The following is a 19,000-nucleotide window of genomic DNA, read 5'->3' as shown; positions in this document are numbered from 1 at the left end:
CGGGATTCCAAGGGGACGCTGCCGAGGATCCTCTGGCGCTCGGTCCTCCAGTCCTGTGAATGCAACTAAGTCCCGAAGTGCCGGGATTCCCCTTACCACCCTGGGGCTGGCTCCACCCTCCGCTTGGCTCTCCCAGACCCTCCGACCTGCTCTCCCCGCGAGGTTTGGGGGCGGCGGCTCGGGACGTCCAGACTCAACTCTCGGCCGGAGCCAGAGACTCGAGAATTGCGTTTGGACAATCAGGAGCCGCGGCCCGGGCGGGGGAGGGAGGCGCACGGGAGGAACGGGGGAATGGAGACACCACGCGGAAGCAGGGACACACACACAAGATGGGGCCCCTGGCGGGGAGGGGGTGTGCGCGCGCGTGTGGAGCGGGGCACAGGGGCCGAATGTCTGGAGTGGGAAGCGGGCGGAGGCCTCCTCCAGGACTTTGAAGTAAAGGAAGAGGACCCGGAGGCAAGAGAAGAGGAAGGGGCAGAGCGATCCCCATTGAGGGAAGGAGATGAGAGGGATACAGGGGGAAAGAGACCGTGATAGGCGTCCCCGTCTCCTCCAGCCTGAGCTCCCGGACTTGGGCTGCAGATGCCAGGTGTGGCCTGTTTCTGGGACAAGGCAGCAGTGGGTCCCCTCACCCCCTCCCCCAGTTACCCCCTACTTCCCTGTCCTCTCTCCTTCAGTCCGTGGCCAGTCCTTATGTGGGCTCCAGAGTCGATTAGCGCAGACCCCCTCCCCTTCCTCCTCCTCCTGCCAGCCCCCTCCTTTCTACTCTCCTCTAGCTCCTTTCATCGCTGGTCCATTCCCCTAATCCTGGCCCCCTCCTGTAATCCCCCCCATCCGACCCTAGGCCGGCTGCAGCTATTGTAAGGTGGAGAGAAAGGGGAAGGGGGACTCAGATAAAGGAGAGGGGTGGGGGAGGGCCACCTGTTCCAAGACCCCCTCCTAAGGCCAGACTGGACATCTCGATGGGGCCATGAACAAATCACCCTTGGGGACTATAACAACCCTGAGTACTGGGGGGAGGAAACTGGGGCTGCAGGACTAGAGGTAGGGGGTGGAGCATAGACCCCCTCCCTCCAGAAAGACCCAGAGTGTCACGAATACACAGTGACACACACTCCCTCCTCACACCCGGCGGCAGGGGTTGCCCTGGGAGACCAGGCAGTGAAAGGGAACAATCCTTTGGGAAAGGGGAAAGAGGGGGAGGTGGGGAAGGGTCTGAGGGCTTGGACACAAGAAGAACCGGAGGTGGCAGGGAAGAGGATTTGGAATTTATTAAGGTCACAAGCTCCCCTGCCTCCCATATTCAGCATTCTTGAGCCATACACTGCCACCTCTTTTGTAGCCTGGGAACTCAGTCCTCATCAGCAGGAGGCTGGGCAGAGTGGTGGGGGGAGTGAGCGGAGTCCAGGGTCCTTGAGGCAGTTACATGAAAAGACCTCCTGGGAGGGGCAGAAACATTTGGACAGATGCATAGGTGGAGACAAATGAGCTGGGAGGCGCCCACCCTCTTCTATCGCTGGCCTTCGGGAACTTCTGCCCTTCCTTCAGTGGCTCCAGACTCCTCTCACTCACTTTCACCTGTCATCTGGGTTTCACTTCCCTGCCCTCTCCCTCCCCGGGATGGCCTCATACCAGTGACTTCCACTGAGGCCCCGGTGATGTATCCACTGTCATCAGATGCCAAAAATGCGACCACATCTGCCACATCTATGGGAATGGTGAGGAGAGGGCAGAATCCTACTTACTCTTGTAGACCCAAAAGAGCCATCATCTTCCACCAGAAACCCCCGCCCCAAAACACAACTTTAACCCTGGTGAGACCCTCTCAGATACCACAGACTTTGGGACCAGTTCATTCAGGGCCTTCCCCAGGGCTTACTCTTCACTCAGTGCTCACCCTCAGGGTTCCCCAAATGTCCCATTGGGATCAGTCCAGTCACCTGTAAGGAAACACTCATATGTGTCTGGAAGTTTCTTTCATGGATTTTTTTTTTTCCTTTTTGTAGATTGAGTCTGTGACCCTTTTTACTTCCGTCTTCATTCTGTGTATACTTATCGATTGCCTGCTTCTTGCCAGGTACTGTGTCCAGCATTCTCTTGCTCTCTCAAGCCCAGAGAGGCTAAGTCCCTGAATGTTTCTGCTCTCTGCCCTCCACCCATGGCCTCCTACCTTGTCCAGCACTTTCTGTGACACTTTCTGTGTCATGGGTGTTGTTATGAACCCTGGAAGGACGGAGTTACAGCGGATCCCATGTCTGTGGAAGGGAGAGCAGCTGCTGACTCTGGAGAAGACTGAACAATGACTCCCTCCTCCCCCTTCATCAGCTCCAACATGCTTCAGCAAACTCCCCTGTACCCCCAGGTATCTGACCAACCTTCCAAGCTCCCGGGCTACAGTCTGGGTCAGCCCAATCACTCCAGCCTTGGATGCTGAGTAGTTTGTCTGTCCCATGTTCCCCACCTATAGATGAGCCAGAGATGTGGGATGAATCAGGAGTCCCAAGGAGAGGCTCTCATCTCTATGCCCTGACCTCATCCCAATTCAACCTGACCTTCCCTACGATGCTACTGATGTTGATGATGGAGCCGTGACAACCACTGGACACCAGGGCTTGGGCTGCGGCCTGGGTGACTAGAAAGATGCCCTGGCAGGGGGAGAGAGTAACACAGTAGAAAGGATCAGCTGGGTGACAGTCATCCTCCAACTCTCTTCCCAGGTTCAAGGGGCCAGAAGTCACAGGTTCAGAGGTCACCACCTTGAGGTTGACAGCTATGACTTTGTCCCAGTCATCCTCAGACATGTGGAGCAGAAACTCATCCCTGGTAATACCCGCACAGGACACAACGACAGATGGCGGGCGAGAAAAGCAGGCCTATGGAAGAGGGAGGTTACACACCAAGAAACCAGGAAGAGCCAGGGGCAGTGGAGGCAGTTTGAGCGCTTAAAAGGGGCCGAGGTAGATCGTGTTCACCTGCACTTGTTCCAGCAGGTGCCTGGCGGCCTGGGCCTCAGACACGTCAGCCTGGAAGGCAGCGTGGGCTCCGCGGGGCGCCCCCTTCTCGCTCCCAGGCCCGCCCAGCAGCCGCACCGTTTCCCTTGCCGCTGCCCCGTCCAGGTCGCAAGCGGCCACGGCGGCCCCTTCTTGGGCCAGGCGCACACTGACGGCTCGGCCGATGCCGCTACCCGCACCTGCAGTGGGACAGAACCCGCAGGGGTGGGGTGTGGGGAGAAATGGGCAGGGGTCAGAGGTTAACGGCGCAAAGTTACTAATATTCGAACAGTGGCGAGAGGTTACTTCGGCACCCCAACCCGCCCTGAAAGAGCACCCCCAACCTGTGACCAAGGCCAGCGCAGAGCGGAGCCGGAGCTGAGTCGCCATGGCTGGCTGTGGGCGGGCGGGCACCCCAGCCCGGAGCCAATCCGGGCGCAGAAGAGGCGTGGCGAGAGCAAAGCCGAGCCAATTGTAGCCCCGCCAGCGTTAGGCCATCTGCGGCCACCCGCTCCAATCGACCTCCCACTGCGGGGGCATGGCCAGACATTACCACTTGGGGCCTTGAGGAGCAGAAAGATGGGCGGGGGGCCCTCCCCCCAAAAAAGACAAAGACTGCGATTGGGGCGGAAGATCCGAGGACTTTATTTCCGGTCACCACCCCACGCCCTCGATTCAAACAGCGATATAAAAAAATTTAGAAACAAAATAAAAATCAGGCCATGAGATTAGCAACTAAAGCCCCTCCCAACCCTCCAAATCACGATACACGATTGATGTTTAATAGATGTTTATCCCGACTCCTGCTGCCCCCTCTGCCCAGGGCTCTCCTCCTCCCTGAGGCCTCCTCCAGCAGGTGGGAGGGACCGAGGAGGACCTTGGAGAAACCTGTGTGGCAGCTTGGTTCTCTGAGAACAGATGGGATAGGAGACTAGGGTAGGCTGCCATCACTGGTCTCTCCCAGCCTTCTACACGGCGCCATTTAGCCCCCAATACCCTACAACATGGTCAGCACATGCCCAACATTATGGTCCCTCTGGCCTCTCATTCTCATCCCTACAGCCCCTATAAGACTGTCAAACCTTGCTACCCTCATGCCAAAGCCACCACTTCCTTAGGATACAACTCCTTCCTTTGGCAGATGTGTCTGGCCAGGGCCCCCAAACTCTACAGACCCCAGACCCAAAGGGCTTAGAGGCTAGAAGTTTGGGGTTGGGGCAGTTTATCCCACCTCTCACTCGAGGTGGGCAATCAGCACCATCATGACAACTCCTCCCAGCAGCCCCAGCACCTCCAGAAGTGACTGCAATGGTGACGCCTCCCTCAACAGCTCAGGCAACACAGACACTGTTGCTACGTAGATAAAGCCACCTGCAGTGAATGGCAGAATCCAGCCAGGACCTGTGCCACCTGCAACTTCACTGCTCACTGCCCCTCCTTCAGTTAGGAGGGCACAGGCTGTGCCTGCCAGTGCCCCTATTGACGTCAGTAGTTGCAGACACATTGCCTGGTGGGCAGAAAAGAGAGAGAGGCACTCATCAACATCTAAAGTTTATCAGTGTTAGACGTGGCTGATAGGGTGTAGGTATATATGGGTAGGGTGTGTGTCTTTGGGAAAAAAACAGTATGGCAAAAAAGGGGGGGGTCTAGAATAAACACTTTCTGAAAAGTCTTAGATATCAATAAGGTCTTTTCCACAGACCTTTTGATTTAGTAATCCAGGGTGGGGAGTGTGGTGTGAAAGACCCCCATTAAACCATTCATATGGTTTATAGACCACAGTTCAAGAAATATTAAGTGCCCTGGCTTATGTGGCTCAGTTGGCTGGAACTCTGTCCTGTACACCAAAAGGTTGCGGGTTCGATTCTTGGTCAGGACACATGCCTACGTTGTGGGTTTAGTCCCTGTTGGGACATGTAGAAGAGGCAACCAATGAATGTTTCTCTCTCCCTTCCTCTCTCTAAAATCAAAGAACATATATCCTCAGGTGGAGATTAAAAAAAAATACTAAGCTATAAGAAAAAGAAACAGAACTTCCTCATTTCTAGATTTATTCTCAATAGTATGACTTGTTTGGAACTAAGGAAAGGCAGTCTTGGGTTTGGGGTGGATGAGCAGGGGGTAAAGGGTTAGAAGCAACCATGTTTGGTGCACATCATCACCAACCTGCTTTTTGCTGCAGCCAGACTGGACCAAGATGGCAAAGTCCCCAACTTCATGGGGCACTTCATGTAGCAGGACAGTCATTGTGGTCAGGATCCCTAATCCCCAACCCCCTCGAAATGAAGCACCAATGGCCAGACCATCTGTGAAGTTGTGTGCCAAGTCAGCAGCCAGATTCAAGTACCCTGATACACGTAGGTCTTACACAGGAGGAAAGGAAGACAAAATAATTAGATGCTCCATCACCCCCATCCCAGCCCTGGTAAGCCATTATCACATCTACCCCCAGAGACTACTAGACACCCAGCCCCTCAGACATCTGCCATTACCCAAAGCACATATTTCATGTGATTCATGATGATGTTCCTTGCCCAAGCTTATCACCAAATCTGGACCTACCTGAACCTGTTTTTTCCTCTTCAGGATTCTGAGGTCTCACTGGCCCATCTTTGGGCCCTGTGCCCCCTCCTCTCCGCTTCCTCAACCCCCCTGCTCCCTTTTCTTCTTCCTCTGAATTCTGTTTCTCCTTTGAAGAATGCTCTGAGGGAAGAAAGGAGTTGACAAGAGTGGGGAACAGAGACCTCCTGATATGTCCTCAAAAGGGAAGTCCCCTCCCACCCAAGAGCCATAAAGTGAAGGGATTCTGAGGCAAGCAAGGTAGCTTTCAGGAAAGTTGTTTCTGTGCTTACCCTGTGTTCCATGTCCATGACTTCCGTGTGTGTGACTGTGTCCATGACTGTGTCCGTGTCCTCCTTTCACGTGTCTCACAAATTTCTCCACCACAAGAAAGGCGACAATTCCACTGAGGACCCACAGTCCCACAGACAGAATAGGGCCCTGGCCTGGAAATGGAGGCATTGAGACATTAAGGGAGATGTGGATTCCAGACTCTTCCTCCTTCCCAAGTGTAGAAAAATTGGGAGGGATATGTCTTCCTCAGCACCCCAATCCCTGTCTCCATCTGTCCCTTCCTCACCACTGTGGGAGTGTCCATGTCCCGGCTGGTCCTGAAGATGGTGAGAATGAGGCTCTGAAAAAAGGGGTAGAAAAGGCCAGATGAAAGAATACCCGACTCCAGGGGTATATATTTGCAGAAATATTGGGAGGTCAGGGATTACAAAGGAGATAGAGTCGTTTTGCCCAAAGAACAAAATATATTAAGATCTGAGGTACAGACTTGGGGTTACTTACCCAAGGCATGAGGAATGAGGTGCAGGAAGGCATCTCCCAGGAGCCCACCAGAAGCAAAACTGAGCAAGATCTGGAGCAGAGAGCGGTGCCGTGGGGAGTTTGACTCCACAGGGATAAGGAAGAGGACGAAAAATGGAGCTGCAGAGATCAGCACTGTGGCCCCCAGTGCCTGGTGAGGAAGAGTCAGGGGTCAAGTGTGTGGGGGTTTCTCAACAATCCAGAACCAGTCCCTCTCTCCCCTATCCCCTAGGGACTCACATAAGCCCAGAGAGTGACAGTGTCCAGGTCCTGCTTGATGCCTGGAACCTCCCCAGAGCCTCCATGGCTGTGCTCATGGTCATGTCCATGTCCTCTGTGGTAGAGGTTCTCATGGGAGTGGCCATGGCTATGGTCATGATGCAAATCCTCATGTGAATGTCCATGGCCATGACCGTGGGTATGCCCATGCCAGATGCTCTCATGAGTGTGACCATGGCCGTGGGCGTGGCTGTGTCCATGGTGGAAATCCTCATGTGAGTGGCTGTGGCCATGGAAGTCCTCGTGCAGGTCCTCGTGCAGGTCACCATGACCCCCGTGTCCGGCCACTAGCAGCCCCAAGGCCGCCCAGGTCAGCAGTCCCACGGCCACCCAGTGGGGGGCCCCCAGGCCTCTGGCCATCATGCTGACCAGAGGGACAGAAACAGTGACTCCACTTGATCAACTCTATACCTATGCGAGGTCCACGTTACTCCGCTCGCGCCCTCCGTCCACTTCTAAGAGCCGCTCCCCCATTCCATTCTGCCCCCACCCGCATTGTTCCCAAGACTCGTTCTTTTTATTCCGAACCTCCTCCCGGATGTAGGGCCCCCGGGGACACGGCTCTAAGCTTTGATCATCCACCTTACAGACTCTCTGGGACCTCGTCTCTATGACGAGGTGGGGGAAAAAAGCCTGGAAAGGACGATAGGGAAAAGCGGGGAATTCTCACCAGCTCCGGGATCCTCTCCTTTCCAAGTTTGCTCGGACGTGGCAGTCCCGCCTCTAGCTCCCGCGAGAACAGGAAGTTCCGTCTCTCTCAGTCTCAGTACCTTTACCAATATGGCGCCTCTCCGGCAGCGGCGCGGCTGCCCTGCCCCGGCGCGCATGCGCGGGTGTGGAGGTTATTTGAGGGGAGGGTGGGCGAGGCCGGCTAACAGGCCAGAGGAGACCGCCTCCTCCGTTTTCAACTAGACAAGGGGGCGGGAACTAGCACGGAGACTTCCCTTCTATACTAAGATGGCTGCCACATCGGCGCTGTCATTTTGGTACAGGGCAGAGCGGAGCGCTTAATTCGATCCGGTTCAGCCCCGAGTCTTTTTCTCTAGGGCTTCTTCGTGCTCAGCTAGCCCCTCAGTCAACCTTCAGGAATCTCTGGTACCTCTCCGGTCTCCCTACACTCAGCCAGGAATCATGTCTTGGGCTGCTCGCCCGCCCTTCCTCCCCCAGCGGCATGCCGCAGGGCAGTGTGGGCCGGTGGGGGTGCGAAAAGAAATGCATTGTGGGGTCGCGTCCCGGTGGCGGCGGCGACGGCCCTGGCTGGATCCCGCAGCGGCGGCGGCGGCGGCAGCCGGAGAACAACAAACCCCGGAGCCGGAGCCGGGGGAGGCTGGACGGGACGGGATGGGCGACAGCGGGCGGGGTGAGTGTCCTAGCGAGCGGACCTGGGAGGCAGTGACCGCGTTATCTGCAACCCTTCCCCCTCTCTTGGTGCTCTATCCCTGGCGCTCCCGCCCCCTTGTTTGTAAACACGCGTCCCCTCCCTCCCGAGGGCCCTAGCGCCCTCCCCCCGGGGCGGGGCGGGGAGGGGAGGGGGGAGCTTCCGCCCTCCTAGCCCTGGCCTTCTGCGGCCCTCCACCCCGCCGCTCCCCGGCTTGGGCCACGAGTCCTCGACTTTGAGAATTCCAGACATTTGAAGGCAGGTCCTGCATTCTGGGAGGGGTCTCTGCCCTATCTCTTTTTCCTGTATGCTCAGGCGGAAAGTCGGGAATGGAGGTTTATCCCTCGTGTTGCCCCACCCACACGAGACTGGCTAGGACGTCTGTCTTGGGGTGACCAAATACATTGCTTGGAGTATTTCCTCACTTGAACTATTCTCCTCTCCTTTGTGAACCCCTTCCTGTCACCACAATTAGGAATTGAACTGTTGTGTGACAACAGGGTGTCTCTGGACTTGGGAATGGGGGTGGGAGTGGGGTGGGGCGGGGCAGGGAGCAGTGGAGGATTTGAAAGTCTTCAGTTGGATGATCGAAGACTTATTTTCTCTTTTTGTCTCCTGTCTGTGTGTCTTTGTGCCTCTGTGTACCCCTCCCCCAGATTCCCGAAGCCCAGACAGTTCCTCCCCAAATCCCCTTCCCCAGGGTGCCCCTCCCCATTCTCCTCCTGGGCCACCTCTACCCCCTTCAGCAGCCCCATCCCTTGGAGGCTCTGGAGCCCCACCCCCACCCCCACCCCCGATGCCACCCCCTCCACTGGGCTCCCCCTTCCCTGTCATCAGCTCTTCCATGGGGTCCCCTGGTCTGCCCCCTCCAGCTCCCCCAGGATTCTCCGGGCCTGTCAGCAGCCCCCAGGTGAGAGGTCGTGACCCACATTCTGCCTCTCCATTTTCACTTCCTTGTGACCCCAGATCCTTGTATGAATTTCCCCATGACCCACGGACTTCCGGATCTCTAATTCTGGAAGGCCTGTGGTCCTTGTGAGACCCCTTGCCCTTCCTGAGGTGACTGATCTTGCAGTGCATGTGTCCTCCCCATCCCTGAAAGGAACCTCAATATTCCTAATGTCCCTTTCATCCATCAGTGATTTTCTGCCCTTTTGGTCCCATCTGCCCTTCTGAGATACATGCCTTTCAGGGCCACTGTGTTGCACAGTTTCAAAGGACACTGCATGTTTAATCTCTGGGTTGTGCTCCTGGGCTGGCCCTTCACACAGGCTGCCGTGTAATAATGCCCTCTGGGATGTGCAGTGCAGGGCCCTGCCTAGGTGTTAGGGCATGATTTCCATCACTGCTGAGAGATTCTCTTTCCCAGTGAGTCTCCCCATGACTTCCCTATTTCCCCTATCCCAGATTAACTCAACAGTGTCGTTCCCTGGGGGTGGGTCTGGCCCCCCTGAAGATGTGAAGCCACCAGTCTTAGGGGTCCGGGGCCTGCACTGTCCACCCCCTCCAGGTGGCCCTGGGGCTGGCAAACGGCTATGTGCAATCTGCGGGGACCGAAGCTCAGGTATGGGGTTCAGAGGACCAGCGGAAAGGAAGAGAGAGAGAGAGAGTCTACCATTTACTATCCCCTGTGGGATCCTCATGGGGTTTCTTTGGAGCAAGTGAGCTGGGGGAGGCCCAATGAGAGCTAAAGAACCTGAAGCTCAGATGGGATGGGGGGTGGTCAGAGGGAAGAGTGGGACTGGACTACCTCTCATGTTCTCTTCTCCAGCTCGGTATGTGACAAGCACAGAGTAGACTTAAACTAAGTTTGCTGGAGGCAGATTGGCAAGAGAGTTAATGGTGAGCAGTTTACATGCAGCTTTTTATTGCTATTCTCCTCCCCCTGTAGGCAAACACTATGGGGTTTACAGTTGTGAGGGCTGCAAAGGCTTCTTCAAGCGCACCATTCGGAAGGACCTAACCTACTCATGCCGGGACAACAAGGACTGCACAGTGGACAAGCGCCAGCGGAACCGCTGTCAATACTGCCGCTATCAGAAGTGCTTGGCCACTGGCATGAAGAGGGAAGGTGAGGGCCTGCCCCACCCGGCTTCCTAGTCTATCCTATGGGAGAGGAGGGAGGAGGAAGAGGGAAGATTTCAGGAAATCTCCAACAAACCAGAGGCTGGACTGTTCTTTCTCTCCTCCAGAGGGCGATATTTGATTTCTCTCTCCCCTCATCAGCTCTTCATCCTGATACCCTGATCTGGTCCCTTGAATTTCCTTCTTAATGGTCTGCCTCTGGCCTGCACCTGTGACCCCTGCCTAGTCTGGTGTGAGGGTAGGATAACTTTCCTTCCCATGATGGGCTTCTCTGTGTCCCCTCTCCAACCTAAATAGCCTTTCCTGTCTTTGATCCAGTGCTCCCTCTATGGTCTCTGCCTCCCTGTTATCTGTGATCTCTCCTCCAGATTCTGGGATTCCACTCTTTTAATCTACAGACTTTACTGAAGACCTCAGGGCTGCTTTCCCTCTGCTTTATCTTATTTTCTTTTGTGTATTTCTGGAATTCTGAGATCCTTTAGTGAATAGCTTGATCAAATCCTTCATTTTAGAGATGAGCTTGAGGCCTAGATTTTCCAAGGTCATGCAACAAAAGTGTGGTAGAGCTGGGATCAGAACTCACATCTTTGAAGACCCAGCTCCTTATGCTGCCTCTTTGTTGAGTCAGAAGAGCACACAATTTGCAGTCAAGCACACTTGGGTTCAAGTGTATGACTTATTGTGTGTTGTGTGAACTTGGGCAAGTTATTTAACTTCTCCAGGCCCCAAATTCTTCATCTTTGGAAATGAAATGAGCTCATAGGTCATTATAATAGAGTAAATGTTAAAATGTGCTTGGCACATTTCTTAGTGTGTAGTCGACCCTTGGTTTAAATGTTAACTTTCTTCCTAATTCCTTTACCCTCTCCTTTCCTTCTCTTTCTTGGCTTTTGTGCCCTTTTTTAACCCCTGCTGCCAGACTGTCCCAGTTCACTGTTATTTGTAGTGACTTCCTCAATTCCTATAAATATCTCCTAAGGGCCATAAGATGCTGATAAGTCTCTAAAGACATTTCAGTACCTCCTCATGGCTGGCTGCTGACTTTCCACTTTTTCTCCCCCTTTCCCCCCAGCGGTACAGGAGGAACGTCAACGGGGGAAGGACAAGGATGGGGATGGGGAGGGGGCTGGGGGAGCCCCTGAGGAGATGCCTGTGGACAGGATCCTGGAGGCAGAGCTTGCTGTGGAGCAGAAGAGTGACCAGGGCGTTGAGGGTCCTGGGGGAACCGGGGGTAGCGGCAGCAGCGTGAGTGATGGGGTCAATCCACTCTCCTTCCTGATGTGGGGTGGAGGGGGTGGGAGCCTAAGTCTGTCCTGCCTTCCCCTCCCCTGTCTTCCCCTCACAATCCTCTTAACACTGCCTGGGATTGGAAGTGCTGCCCAACAAGGTCTCTTAAATATTTGAGGTGGGTGTTATAGTGTCCTCTGTCACCGCCCCCAAAACAACCCACTGCTTGGCAGAACCACAGGCAGGTCCCAAACCAATGTTTTCACAAATACCAGAAGAAAAGCCTGATTTACAAGGATTGATTTAGATGGGGCTTGAAGAGATACACTGTGTTGTAGGAGAGGGTGTCAAAAGTCTCTTATAGGGGGGGCTCCCAGTATACCCTCAGACTTCCCATAACTCTTACCCCTCATCCCCTGCAGCCAAATGACCCTGTGACTAACATCTGTCAGGCAGCTGACAAACAGCTGTTCACACTTGTTGAGTGGGCGAAGAGGATCCCACACTTTTCCTCCTTGCCTCTGGATGACCAGGTCATATTGCTACGGGCAGGTCAGTGACCTTGGATCCCTTTGACCTCTTGACATTTGACCCCTCTTTGACATGACTTTTAGTGATCCCAGTGCACACTTACATACTCAGGGAGCCAAGCTCATTGACCTCGCCACCTCTTCTTCTCTTCCCCTGGTGGGCTTTGAATCCCATGGCCTGATCTCTGGCTCCTGACCCTTGCTGCCCCCCACCCAGGCTGGAATGAGCTCCTCATTGCCTCCTTCTCCCATCGATCCATTGATGTTCGAGATGGCATCCTCCTCGCCACAGGTCTTCACGTGCACCGAAACTCAGCTCATTCTGCAGGCGTGGGAGCCATCTTTGATCGGTCAGTGGCCCTCCAATGGGCTGGCCTATAGGTAGAGGGGGTGGGGCTATAGGCTGGTCCGTGTCCAAGGCTGGCTGAGCTGTGACCTTTGAGTGACCTGCAGGTCCCTCTCCAGGGTGCTGACAGAGCTAGTGTCCAAAATGCGTGACATGAGGATGGACAAGACAGAGCTTGGCTGCCTGAGGGCAATCATTCTGTTTAATCCAGGTAAGAGGAGGTCATCCTGTCTCTCAAGACCAAGGCAACCTTGGAGCCTCCTCTCTTCTGGAGACTCCTAAGTTACTCAGCTTATCCCCTTCAGTAAGACCCTCAGCTCGGAAATCTCCCAGATGACCAAGAACAACCCACATCCACTGATACATTCCCCTTCAGACCCATCCCACAAATCTAACATGCCCTGCATTCCTTGCCAGGAATCTGGAGAAGGGCAAGTAGGTGGGGCCTGAAAGGGACATCACATGGGCCACATCTCCCTGTTTGTCCTGCTTTGATTTGCGTGCCTTCCTCTTCTCTTCCTCCTCTCTTCCCTGCTGTTTCAGATGCCAAGGGCCTCTCCAACCCCAGTGAAGTGGAGGTCCTGCGGGAGAAAGTGTATGCATCACTGGAGACCTATTGCAAACAGAAGTACCCTGAGCAGCAGGGACGGTGAGAAGGAGCTTTGGGGGTGAGGGATTGTGGGGCCCAAGGCTCCCACAGGGGTGGAGGTTGGGGGGCCACGAGGGTGTCTGTTCAGAGTCCTTGTGATTCCAGTGCTGACTGTACTTCTCTTACCCCTACCTCAGGTTTGCCAAGCTGCTGCTACGTCTTCCTGCCCTCAGATCCATCGGCCTTAAATGTCTAGAGCATCTGTTTTTCTTCAAGCTCATTGGTGACACCCCCATCGACACCTTCCTCATGGAGATGCTTGAGGCGCCCCACCAGCTGGCCTGAGCCCAGACACAAACATGGTGCTTCCCACACTTGAGGAGTGCACGTCTGAGAGGGACTCCGAGCTTTGGGGCAGGGCAGGGAGGGCCGTGTCCTAGAGCCTCGGTGGGGTGAGGACTAGGGAGTAGAACTGAGACCTCTATGCCGGTCCATCAACCCTCCAAGGGATTTGCTTGATATCCCAAGTCAGAAGGGACCCCAGACTTCTGTGAGGGCTGGACCTCTTCCTTCAGTGGCCTTGAGTCTCTGAATTTGTCTGGGTCTGCCATGATTTGGGGCGAGTTCTCACCCCTGCCTGGAATAATCTCCTTTCCCCGGCACAGAGCACTGGCTTGCTCCCAGGACCTTGCTTCCTTCTCATTTTGCCTCACTCAGCTCCCTGTCTGAGGAGTGGATATGGGAACTCTCCCAGAGATGGATATTGGGGGGCAGGCCCCCCAGACCGATGGACATGGGAGCAGGGCTCTGACAGGCCTTCCCCTAACCAAGCCTGGCAGATGGGGGCTACATTGGAAGAGCGAGGGAGCCCTGTCACTGTCTTCTGTCTGGAGTCGCCTCTCACACTTCACCTCCTTCTGCAGTCAGACTGAAAAACAAGGTGGTGGTGGCTAAGGGGTGGGTAGAGATGTAGGAACCCGTCTGCTATTTTTAATTTCCTCTGAGGATAGAGACTTACAGTTAGACTCAAAGAAGTACTGTACTTTCCCAGGTTGACTAAGAGATGCCAGTGGTGGAGGTGGTATTTGGGAAAGGCAGGGCCCCGAGATGGTTTGTCCCTGGGGCTCTTGAAGCACTGGCCTTCTCAACCCTCCTCCCTCTCTCCCTGTCTGACGCGGGGAAGCGGCCTGGGCTGTGATGGCAGGGCGCTTCTCAGCCCTGGGCACACGTTCTGTAGGCTGGGGACACAGGACCCAGCCTGAGAATTGAGGGGAGGTGGCCAGCCTGCAGAGATGGGGTGCTGGGGCTGCATGATTTTGCCCTGAAGCTCTTCTCTCTAGGGTTTCTTTCCCTCTTTCACTCATATAAAATCGCTTTCAAATTAAAATCGTTGTTTTCTGGACTGAGGTGACTCTGTTGGGTGGACAGCGCTGCATGGAGCAGGGTGCAGGGGGGTATCCGGTAGGTTGGGACCTCCGGACGCTCCCTTGGCGCTAACACCAGCCCCTGAGGTTCCCTGGGGCCCGAGGGGCGGCGCAAGGTGGGGGACACAAGGCCCGCTTTGTTGGGGAGGGGGGAAGAGGGTGTGCCAGGCGGGGGGCGGGGCCGGCCGGTGGAGGAAGGGGGGCTGCGGACTCTCAAAGGCGCCTTGTTCGCTTGCGCCCTCCTAGCGCCAGCGGGCGGCGGCGCCTTGCCTCGCTCGCGTCTCCTCACCGGCTGTCGCGGGCTCCGGGCAGACCCGGCGCTGTGCCCGCTTCGTGGGGCTCACTGGGCGCTGGGCTCCGCGGCCTTCTCAGGCCTTGCCCTCCTGGAGGCAGCCTCTTGTCCCTGAGTGACCCCGTTCCCGGGACTCTTCCAGCCAGTGTAGACCGTCCCCTCGTCTCTCCACTGGGTCCCTTTCCATCTGGGTTTCGGGACTCCCTTACCTCATTCCCCATTTTCATCTCCCGGGACCTCATTAGCCCGTTTTTCTGTCTAGTCTCTGCCCCCACGTCAGCTCCCTCCGCCTCTCCTCTCCCCCATCCCCTGCGGAGTCCGGCCCCCGGGTCTCCAGCCGCTATCTATAGCCTTGTCTATAAATACCCCTGCCCCCCGCCGCTCTGTAATTATACTGGGCGGGGCGGAAAGTAATTATGGAGCCCTGATGGGGGGAAAAGCGACCCCCAGGCCCGCCTCTTCCCGCCCACTGCACCCTAAATCCCACCCAGGACTCTGCTGAAAGGGGGCTCTGGGCCCCTAAGGGGGAGGGAACTTGTGGGCGGGGGGCTGTGACTGAACGTCTGGGCCCTAGAAAAGGAAGGGGTTGGAGAAGAGATATAGGGGTTCCCGAAAAGAATCTTAGGGTATAGGTCACTGAGTCCTTGCAAGGAGCGAGGCAGAACAGTCGGAGGGTCAGCGAGGGAGGAAGTGATCCCGTCCCGCCCCCCGGCCCCAGGTGGAGACCGAGGGTGGGGTTTCTCCTTGGTTGTGGGCGGGCAGCTGGAGGCGGGGGGCTGGGCCGGGGGCGGGGTGGGGGCTCTGGGCTGCCGGGGTGGCCGGGGACACACAGGAGCAGCGGACACCAAGGAGGGAGCAGCGCCAGAGCCCCGACGGCGCCTCACTGCATGGAGCTGGGCTGCTGATAGCTGTCGCCAACCGACAGCCTCTGACCTCCAGGGACCCCTGCGTCCGAGGCTCACAGTAGGCTTGCTCTCCTTGCCAGCCTCGGACGTCCAGTGCCTCCGGCGCCCTTGGGTCCCTGGGACCCGGCGTTCAGGTCGCCAGCTATGGAGCGGTGCAGCCACTGCCATCGCCTGCTCCTGCTCGTACCTCTGGTGCTGGGGCTGAGCTGGGCCCCGGCGTGGGCAGGTAAGAGGAGTCCTGATGCCTGAATCCTCGGAAGTCAGGCTGGAGCTCTGAGTGTCCAGGGCAGGGACAGCTGGTGCCTGGGGAGGAGTTCTGAGTCAGGCAAGGGGATTTGGGGGATCAAAGGTCCCAGGTGGAGGGCAGGACACCTGGGTCCCTTGGAGCTAGTGTAGGGATCTTTTTCACTCCTTGAAGTGACGGGGGAGGGCAGCTAAAGTTGAAGGTGGAGTCCCACCTAGTTGTGAGTGGGGCAGGATGCTGGGGTCCTGGGGAGGGCGGAAGAGTGCCAGGGCTGGCGTGGTCCAGTCTGTAGTGGGGTGATGGGTAGATGCCAGTGTGGATGGGTGAGGGGTGCATGCATGTCTTCTGGGCTTTCTGTCTGTCTTGGAGCTGGGGGAAGCATCTGTGTGGGTCATAGCAGAACCTAGTAAGTAGAGAAGGAAGGGATGCCTGGACTATTTGTTCCACTGGCTTCCTGGACAGACAGGATCCCCTTCCCCCTCCCTGTGCCCTCGATGCTGCCACGCGGCTGGCTCTGGGGAGCACTGGGGCTGGCTGCCAACAGGACGGCCGCTGGACAGGCTGGGATCAGGTGTCTGAGGTGGGAGCCAACTCTTTGCATTCCTGCCCCACCCCTCCCCCTCTGGCCAGCCAGGCTCTCCTGGGACCCTGGTGTCCACAACCCCAATCTTTTTCTTCTTTTTCCCAGGATCCAGGATTCCTGGCTCCTAGGAAAGGGGATTTGATGTCAGAGAGGAGGGGGCTGAGAGCACCTGGGTGCTAGGCAGGCTGGAGCAAGCCCCCACCCCCTTCCTGAAAACACTGTAGACTGATTTGCATATAACTTGACTATTCATTTTTTCTCTGTTTTGGAAAGAAAGTGGTCATAATAACAGCAGAAAAGATTTAGATTAGAGCACAGGAGGAAGAACTTCCAAGGTGTGAGCAGCATGGGGCTAAGGGACAAGGAGCACGTGTGCAATGTCTAGACTCTAGAAGTCTTTCTTGGAGGAAAGGGACCTTGTAGCACGGAGGTAGGGAGATGGCTGAGATGACCGTCTTAGTTTGGAGTTGAGTGGGTAGAGGTGGGACTGTACAATGTGGAATTCAAAAGAGTAAGAAATGGGGCGTTTGGGGACCCAGAGGTAGAGCGGTGGTGGTGGGGTGATGGGGCTGCCAGTGGGGAGCCTGTGGGGCAGATTGAGGTTGAAAACAATGAGGCACGGTTTGTGGCCTGAGGTGGGAAGACAGGTGGGCAGCCTGTGGGTGGGTCATCTGTGGGATGGAACTGCACTTTCCTGGGAGTTGGTGGAAGGTGGGGGCCTCTGAGGTCTCCTTGGCCTAGGGTCTCTGTGAGTCTCTGTATCTCTGTCTCACTCACCCTCTGTCTCTCAAAGCAGCCCTTGTGTGTTGGTGTTTGCGGAGCTGCCACACGCGGGGCCAGGCTAGGGCGGGGGTGAGGTGGGGGGGCAAGGCCGTGGTTTCCCGGCTCCTGGACTCAAAGGGCCTTTTCTCTGCCTGCCTGCCCCACCTCACCCACCCCACCCCGCTCTGCTCTCCTGATCACTCTGGCCCCTGCCCTGCCACATGCTTCTATGAAAGTCTTGCAGGGACTTTCTTTGGGATTTTTCCAATCTGGAGCCAATGGTGTGAGGAGAGTGTATAGCAGGGAGCGAGAAAAGGAGAGGTGACCTTTGTCTTCCTGGGAGTTTGAGCCCCAGGAAGCCGAATTCTAGGTGGACAGGGCTGGTGGCCTGGGTCTTGGATCTTTGGTTGCTGAGTGGTGGGGGTGGTGGGGCAGGGTCGAAGTTTCAGGTGTGGGGAGCTTGCCCGGGTTTTGGGCAAGGACTCTGATGGGATCCACAGATGTGTGGCTCAGGGCCCTGGACCTGCTCTGGCTCTGCGTGGCAGCTTCAGGCTCCCCTTCGCCCCGCCCCCAGTCCATCTCTCAAGCTAGGGACACAGGCTCCTGGGTGGTTCTTTCTTGCATCTCTGTCCTCAGCATGGTCAGAATTATCCCCACCTCCTCAAACATGGGCATGGCAGCAGTTTGAAGCCCCTTCCCCATAGAGCTGCCTCTCTGCTCCCTCCCTGAGCCTCCTGCGCCTCCCATGCCCAGGATGATCGATTGCCCAGATGTTGTTTGTGCTGGAGACATGGGACAGAGGCCAGAGACCAAGAGATACAGAAAGGGAGCGAGAGAGTGGGAGAAAGACAGGGAAAGAAAAAGTTGGACAGAGTGTGAGGGAAATGGAGGAAGACAGAAGGGACAGGGAGACAGAAAGAACAATAGATACAGAGACAGAGAGAGTAAGAGAGGGTGAGAGAGAGAAGAGGAGACAGGTGGAGAGTTGAGAGGCATTAAGAGAGAATAGAGAGAGATTCATAGGCTGAAAAGCAGAGCTAGGGAGAGAGTGAGCATGACGGCGCTGGGAGGGAGGGCAGGAGTGAGCAGGAGGACAGCGTCAAGGCTGCTCTGTGATTCTGCTTTCCCATTCATTCGGAAGCAAGTGAGGGAAAGGTGACCCCAGGGCGTTGAGTTCTAGATCCCAAATGTGCCCTCTTTAGGCCCTCCTGAGGGGTGTCCCTTCCCCCTGACCTTCATGGACTCTCCCAGGTGCACCCCCTGTGGATGTGCTTCGGGCCCTGAGATTCCCCTCCCTCCCTGATGGTGTCCGGAGGACGAGAGGCATCTGTCCAGCTGATGTGGCCTACCGAGTGTCCCGACCTGCTCAGCTCAGCGCACCCACCCGCCAGATCTTCCCAGGTATGGGTGACAGGGTGGGTTGGGTTAGCTGGACTAGGTCGTAGGTGGGGTCTGAGGTCAGAAACCTGAAGGGAATGGGTTTATGGCTGTCTTTGTCCTTCATTCCATCTGTGTGTGTCTGTCTTGGGTCCCAGGAGGTTTTCCCAAAGATTTCTCTCTGCTGACTGTGGTCCGGACCCGCCCTGGCCTCCAGGCACCCCTCCTGACTCTCTATAGTGCTCAGGGCACCCGGCAGCTGGGCCTGGAGCTTGGCCGACCTGTCCGCTTTCTGTACGAGGACCAGACCGGCCGGCCTCGACCTCCCGCTCAGCCAGTCTTCAGAGGCCTGAACCTAGCGGATGGCAAGTAAGTTAGCTTGCTCCTCTGCTCTGCTGGGCCTGCGCTTCCAGGAGCTCCCCGTGGCCACTGCCCAGGACCCCACTCCCTAAACTCGGAAGCCCTGCCTACCCTTTGGCCACATGTCACCTACCCACTGCCCAGACTTCAGTCACTTGTAGCCCAGAGTTTGGGGGTTAGTGTTTAAATCCTTGCATGTGTTGCTCGCCTGTACCTTGGGCAAGTTACTATACTGTTTGGGCCTCCCTTTCTGTTTG

The 19,000-nt window shown here is 56.2% G+C and overlaps 4 protein-coding genes across 8 annotated transcripts in view; 2 read left to right on the top strand and 2 right to left on the bottom strand.

Annotated features, from left to right (window-relative positions):
• Nucleotides 1–1,255: 1,255 nt before the first annotated feature.
• HSD17B8 (hydroxysteroid 17-beta dehydrogenase 8) lies at nucleotides 1,256–3,417 on the bottom strand. Its single transcript, XM_036248852.1, has 9 exons — nucleotides 3,335–3,417; nucleotides 2,973–3,190; nucleotides 2,757–2,873; nucleotides 2,553–2,645; nucleotides 2,376–2,461; nucleotides 2,171–2,255; nucleotides 1,898–1,940; nucleotides 1,633–1,707; nucleotides 1,256–1,439 (listed from the first exon to the last, which is right to left on the bottom strand). The coding sequence occupies exons 1-9, from the start codon at nucleotides 3,378–3,380 to the stop codon at nucleotides 1,423–1,425; spliced, it is 780 nt and encodes a 259-aa protein (XP_036104745.1). The 5' UTR covers nucleotides 3,381–3,417; the 3' UTR covers nucleotides 1,256–1,422.
• A 199-nt stretch (nucleotides 3,418–3,616) lies between these two features.
• SLC39A7 (solute carrier family 39 member 7) lies at nucleotides 3,617–7,404 on the bottom strand. Of its 2 annotated transcripts, XM_036248850.1 has the most exons (8): nucleotides 7,312–7,404; nucleotides 6,603–7,005; nucleotides 6,345–6,513; nucleotides 6,130–6,183; nucleotides 5,843–5,995; nucleotides 5,553–5,693; nucleotides 5,157–5,353; nucleotides 3,617–4,497 (listed from the first exon to the last, which is right to left on the bottom strand). In XM_036248850.1, the coding sequence occupies exons 2-8, from the start codon at nucleotides 7,002–7,004 to the stop codon at nucleotides 4,225–4,227; spliced, it is 1,389 nt and encodes a 462-aa protein (XP_036104743.1). In that variant the 5' UTR covers nucleotide 7,005; nucleotides 7,312–7,404; the 3' UTR covers nucleotides 3,617–4,224. The 2 variants fall into 2 exon arrangements, with proteins under 2 accessions (XP_036104743.1, XP_036104742.1); XM_036248849.1 differs by having other exon boundaries at nucleotides 6,603–7,386.
• Nucleotides 7,405–7,595: 191 nt separating this feature from the next.
• RXRB (retinoid X receptor beta) lies at nucleotides 7,596–14,192 on the top strand. Of its 2 annotated transcripts, none has more exons than XM_036248844.1 (10): nucleotides 7,596–8,001; nucleotides 8,676–8,929; nucleotides 9,427–9,583; nucleotides 9,911–10,090; nucleotides 11,177–11,349; nucleotides 11,754–11,883; nucleotides 12,079–12,211; nucleotides 12,315–12,418; nucleotides 12,751–12,856; nucleotides 12,994–14,192. In XM_036248844.1, the coding sequence occupies exons 1-10, from the start codon at nucleotides 7,773–7,775 to the stop codon at nucleotides 13,139–13,141; spliced, it is 1,614 nt and encodes a 537-aa protein (XP_036104737.1). In that variant the 5' UTR covers nucleotides 7,596–7,772; the 3' UTR covers nucleotides 13,142–14,192. The 2 variants fall into 2 exon arrangements, with proteins under 2 accessions (XP_036104737.1, XP_036104736.1); XM_036248843.1 differs by having other exon boundaries at nucleotides 7,601–8,001; nucleotides 12,327–12,418; nucleotides 12,994–13,392.
• A 1,146-nt stretch (nucleotides 14,193–15,338) lies between these two features.
• COL11A2 (collagen type XI alpha 2 chain) overlaps nucleotides 15,339–19,000 on the top strand; it is a 29,771-nt gene continuing 26,109 nt past the window's right edge. For all 3 annotated transcript variants that reach the window (XM_036248156.1, XM_036248155.1, XM_036248154.1), the window contains exons 1-3: nucleotides 15,339–15,643; nucleotides 18,258–18,407; nucleotides 18,542–18,752. In XM_036248156.1, the coding sequence (XP_036104049.1) occupies nucleotides 15,562–15,643; nucleotides 18,258–18,407; nucleotides 18,542–18,752 (443 nt within the window). In that variant the 5' untranslated portion in view covers nucleotides 15,339–15,561. The remainder of the gene's footprint in view (nucleotides 15,644–18,257; nucleotides 18,408–18,541; nucleotides 18,753–19,000) is intronic.

The sequence above is a fragment of the Molossus molossus genome, unplaced genomic scaffold, assembly GCF_014108415.1.
Source record: "Molossus molossus isolate mMolMol1 unplaced genomic scaffold, mMolMol1.p scaffold_m16_p_8, whole genome shotgun sequence".
Classification (NCBI taxonomy): domain Eukaryota; kingdom Metazoa; phylum Chordata; class Mammalia; order Chiroptera; family Molossidae; genus Molossus; species Molossus molossus.
The sequence above is the reverse complement of the archived record's forward strand: the minus strand, read 5'-3'. Positions and strand labels throughout refer to the sequence as shown.

What these genes read in the sequence shown, in the direction of transcription:
- HSD17B8 (XM_036248852.1), bottom strand. Translation starts at nt 3,380, where the DNA reads ATGGCGACTCAGCTCCGGCTCCGCTCTGCGCTGGCCTTGGTCACAG. An exon ending in ACCTGCTGGAACAAGTGCAG is followed by an intron (nt 2,874 to 2,972) that starts GTGAACACGATC and finishes CCTCTTCCATAG; the next exon opens with GCCTGCTTTTCTCGCCCGCC. An exon ending in TCATAGCTGTCAACCTCAAG is followed by an intron (nt 2,646 to 2,756) that starts GTGGTGACCTCT and finishes TCCCCCTGCCAG; the next exon opens with GGCATCTTTCTAGTCACCCA.
- SLC39A7 (XM_036248850.1), bottom strand. Translation starts at nt 7,004, where the DNA reads ATGATGGCCAGAGGCCTGGGGGCCCCCCACTGGGTGGCCGTGGGACTG. An exon ending in CCTCATTCCTCATGCCTTGG is followed by an intron (nt 6,184 to 6,344) that starts GTAAGTAACCCC and finishes CCCTTTTTTCAG; the next exon opens with AGCCTCATTCTCACCATCTT. An exon ending in ACATGGACACTCCCACAGTG is followed by an intron (nt 5,996 to 6,129) that starts GTGAGGAAGGGA and finishes CTCCATTTCCAG; the next exon opens with GCCAGGGCCCTATTCTGTCT.
- RXRB (XM_036248844.1), top strand. Translation starts at nt 7,773, where the DNA reads ATGTCTTGGGCTGCTCGCCCGCCCTTCCTCCCCCAGCGGCATGCCGCA. An exon ending in GATGGGCGACAGCGGGCGGG is followed by an intron (nt 8,002 to 8,675) that starts GTGAGTGTCCTA and finishes CCCCTCCCCCAG; the next exon opens with ATTCCCGAAGCCCAGACAGT. An exon ending in CTGCGGGGACCGAAGCTCAG is followed by an intron (nt 9,584 to 9,910) that starts GTATGGGGTTCA and finishes CTCCCCCTGTAG; the next exon opens with GCAAACACTATGGGGTTTAC.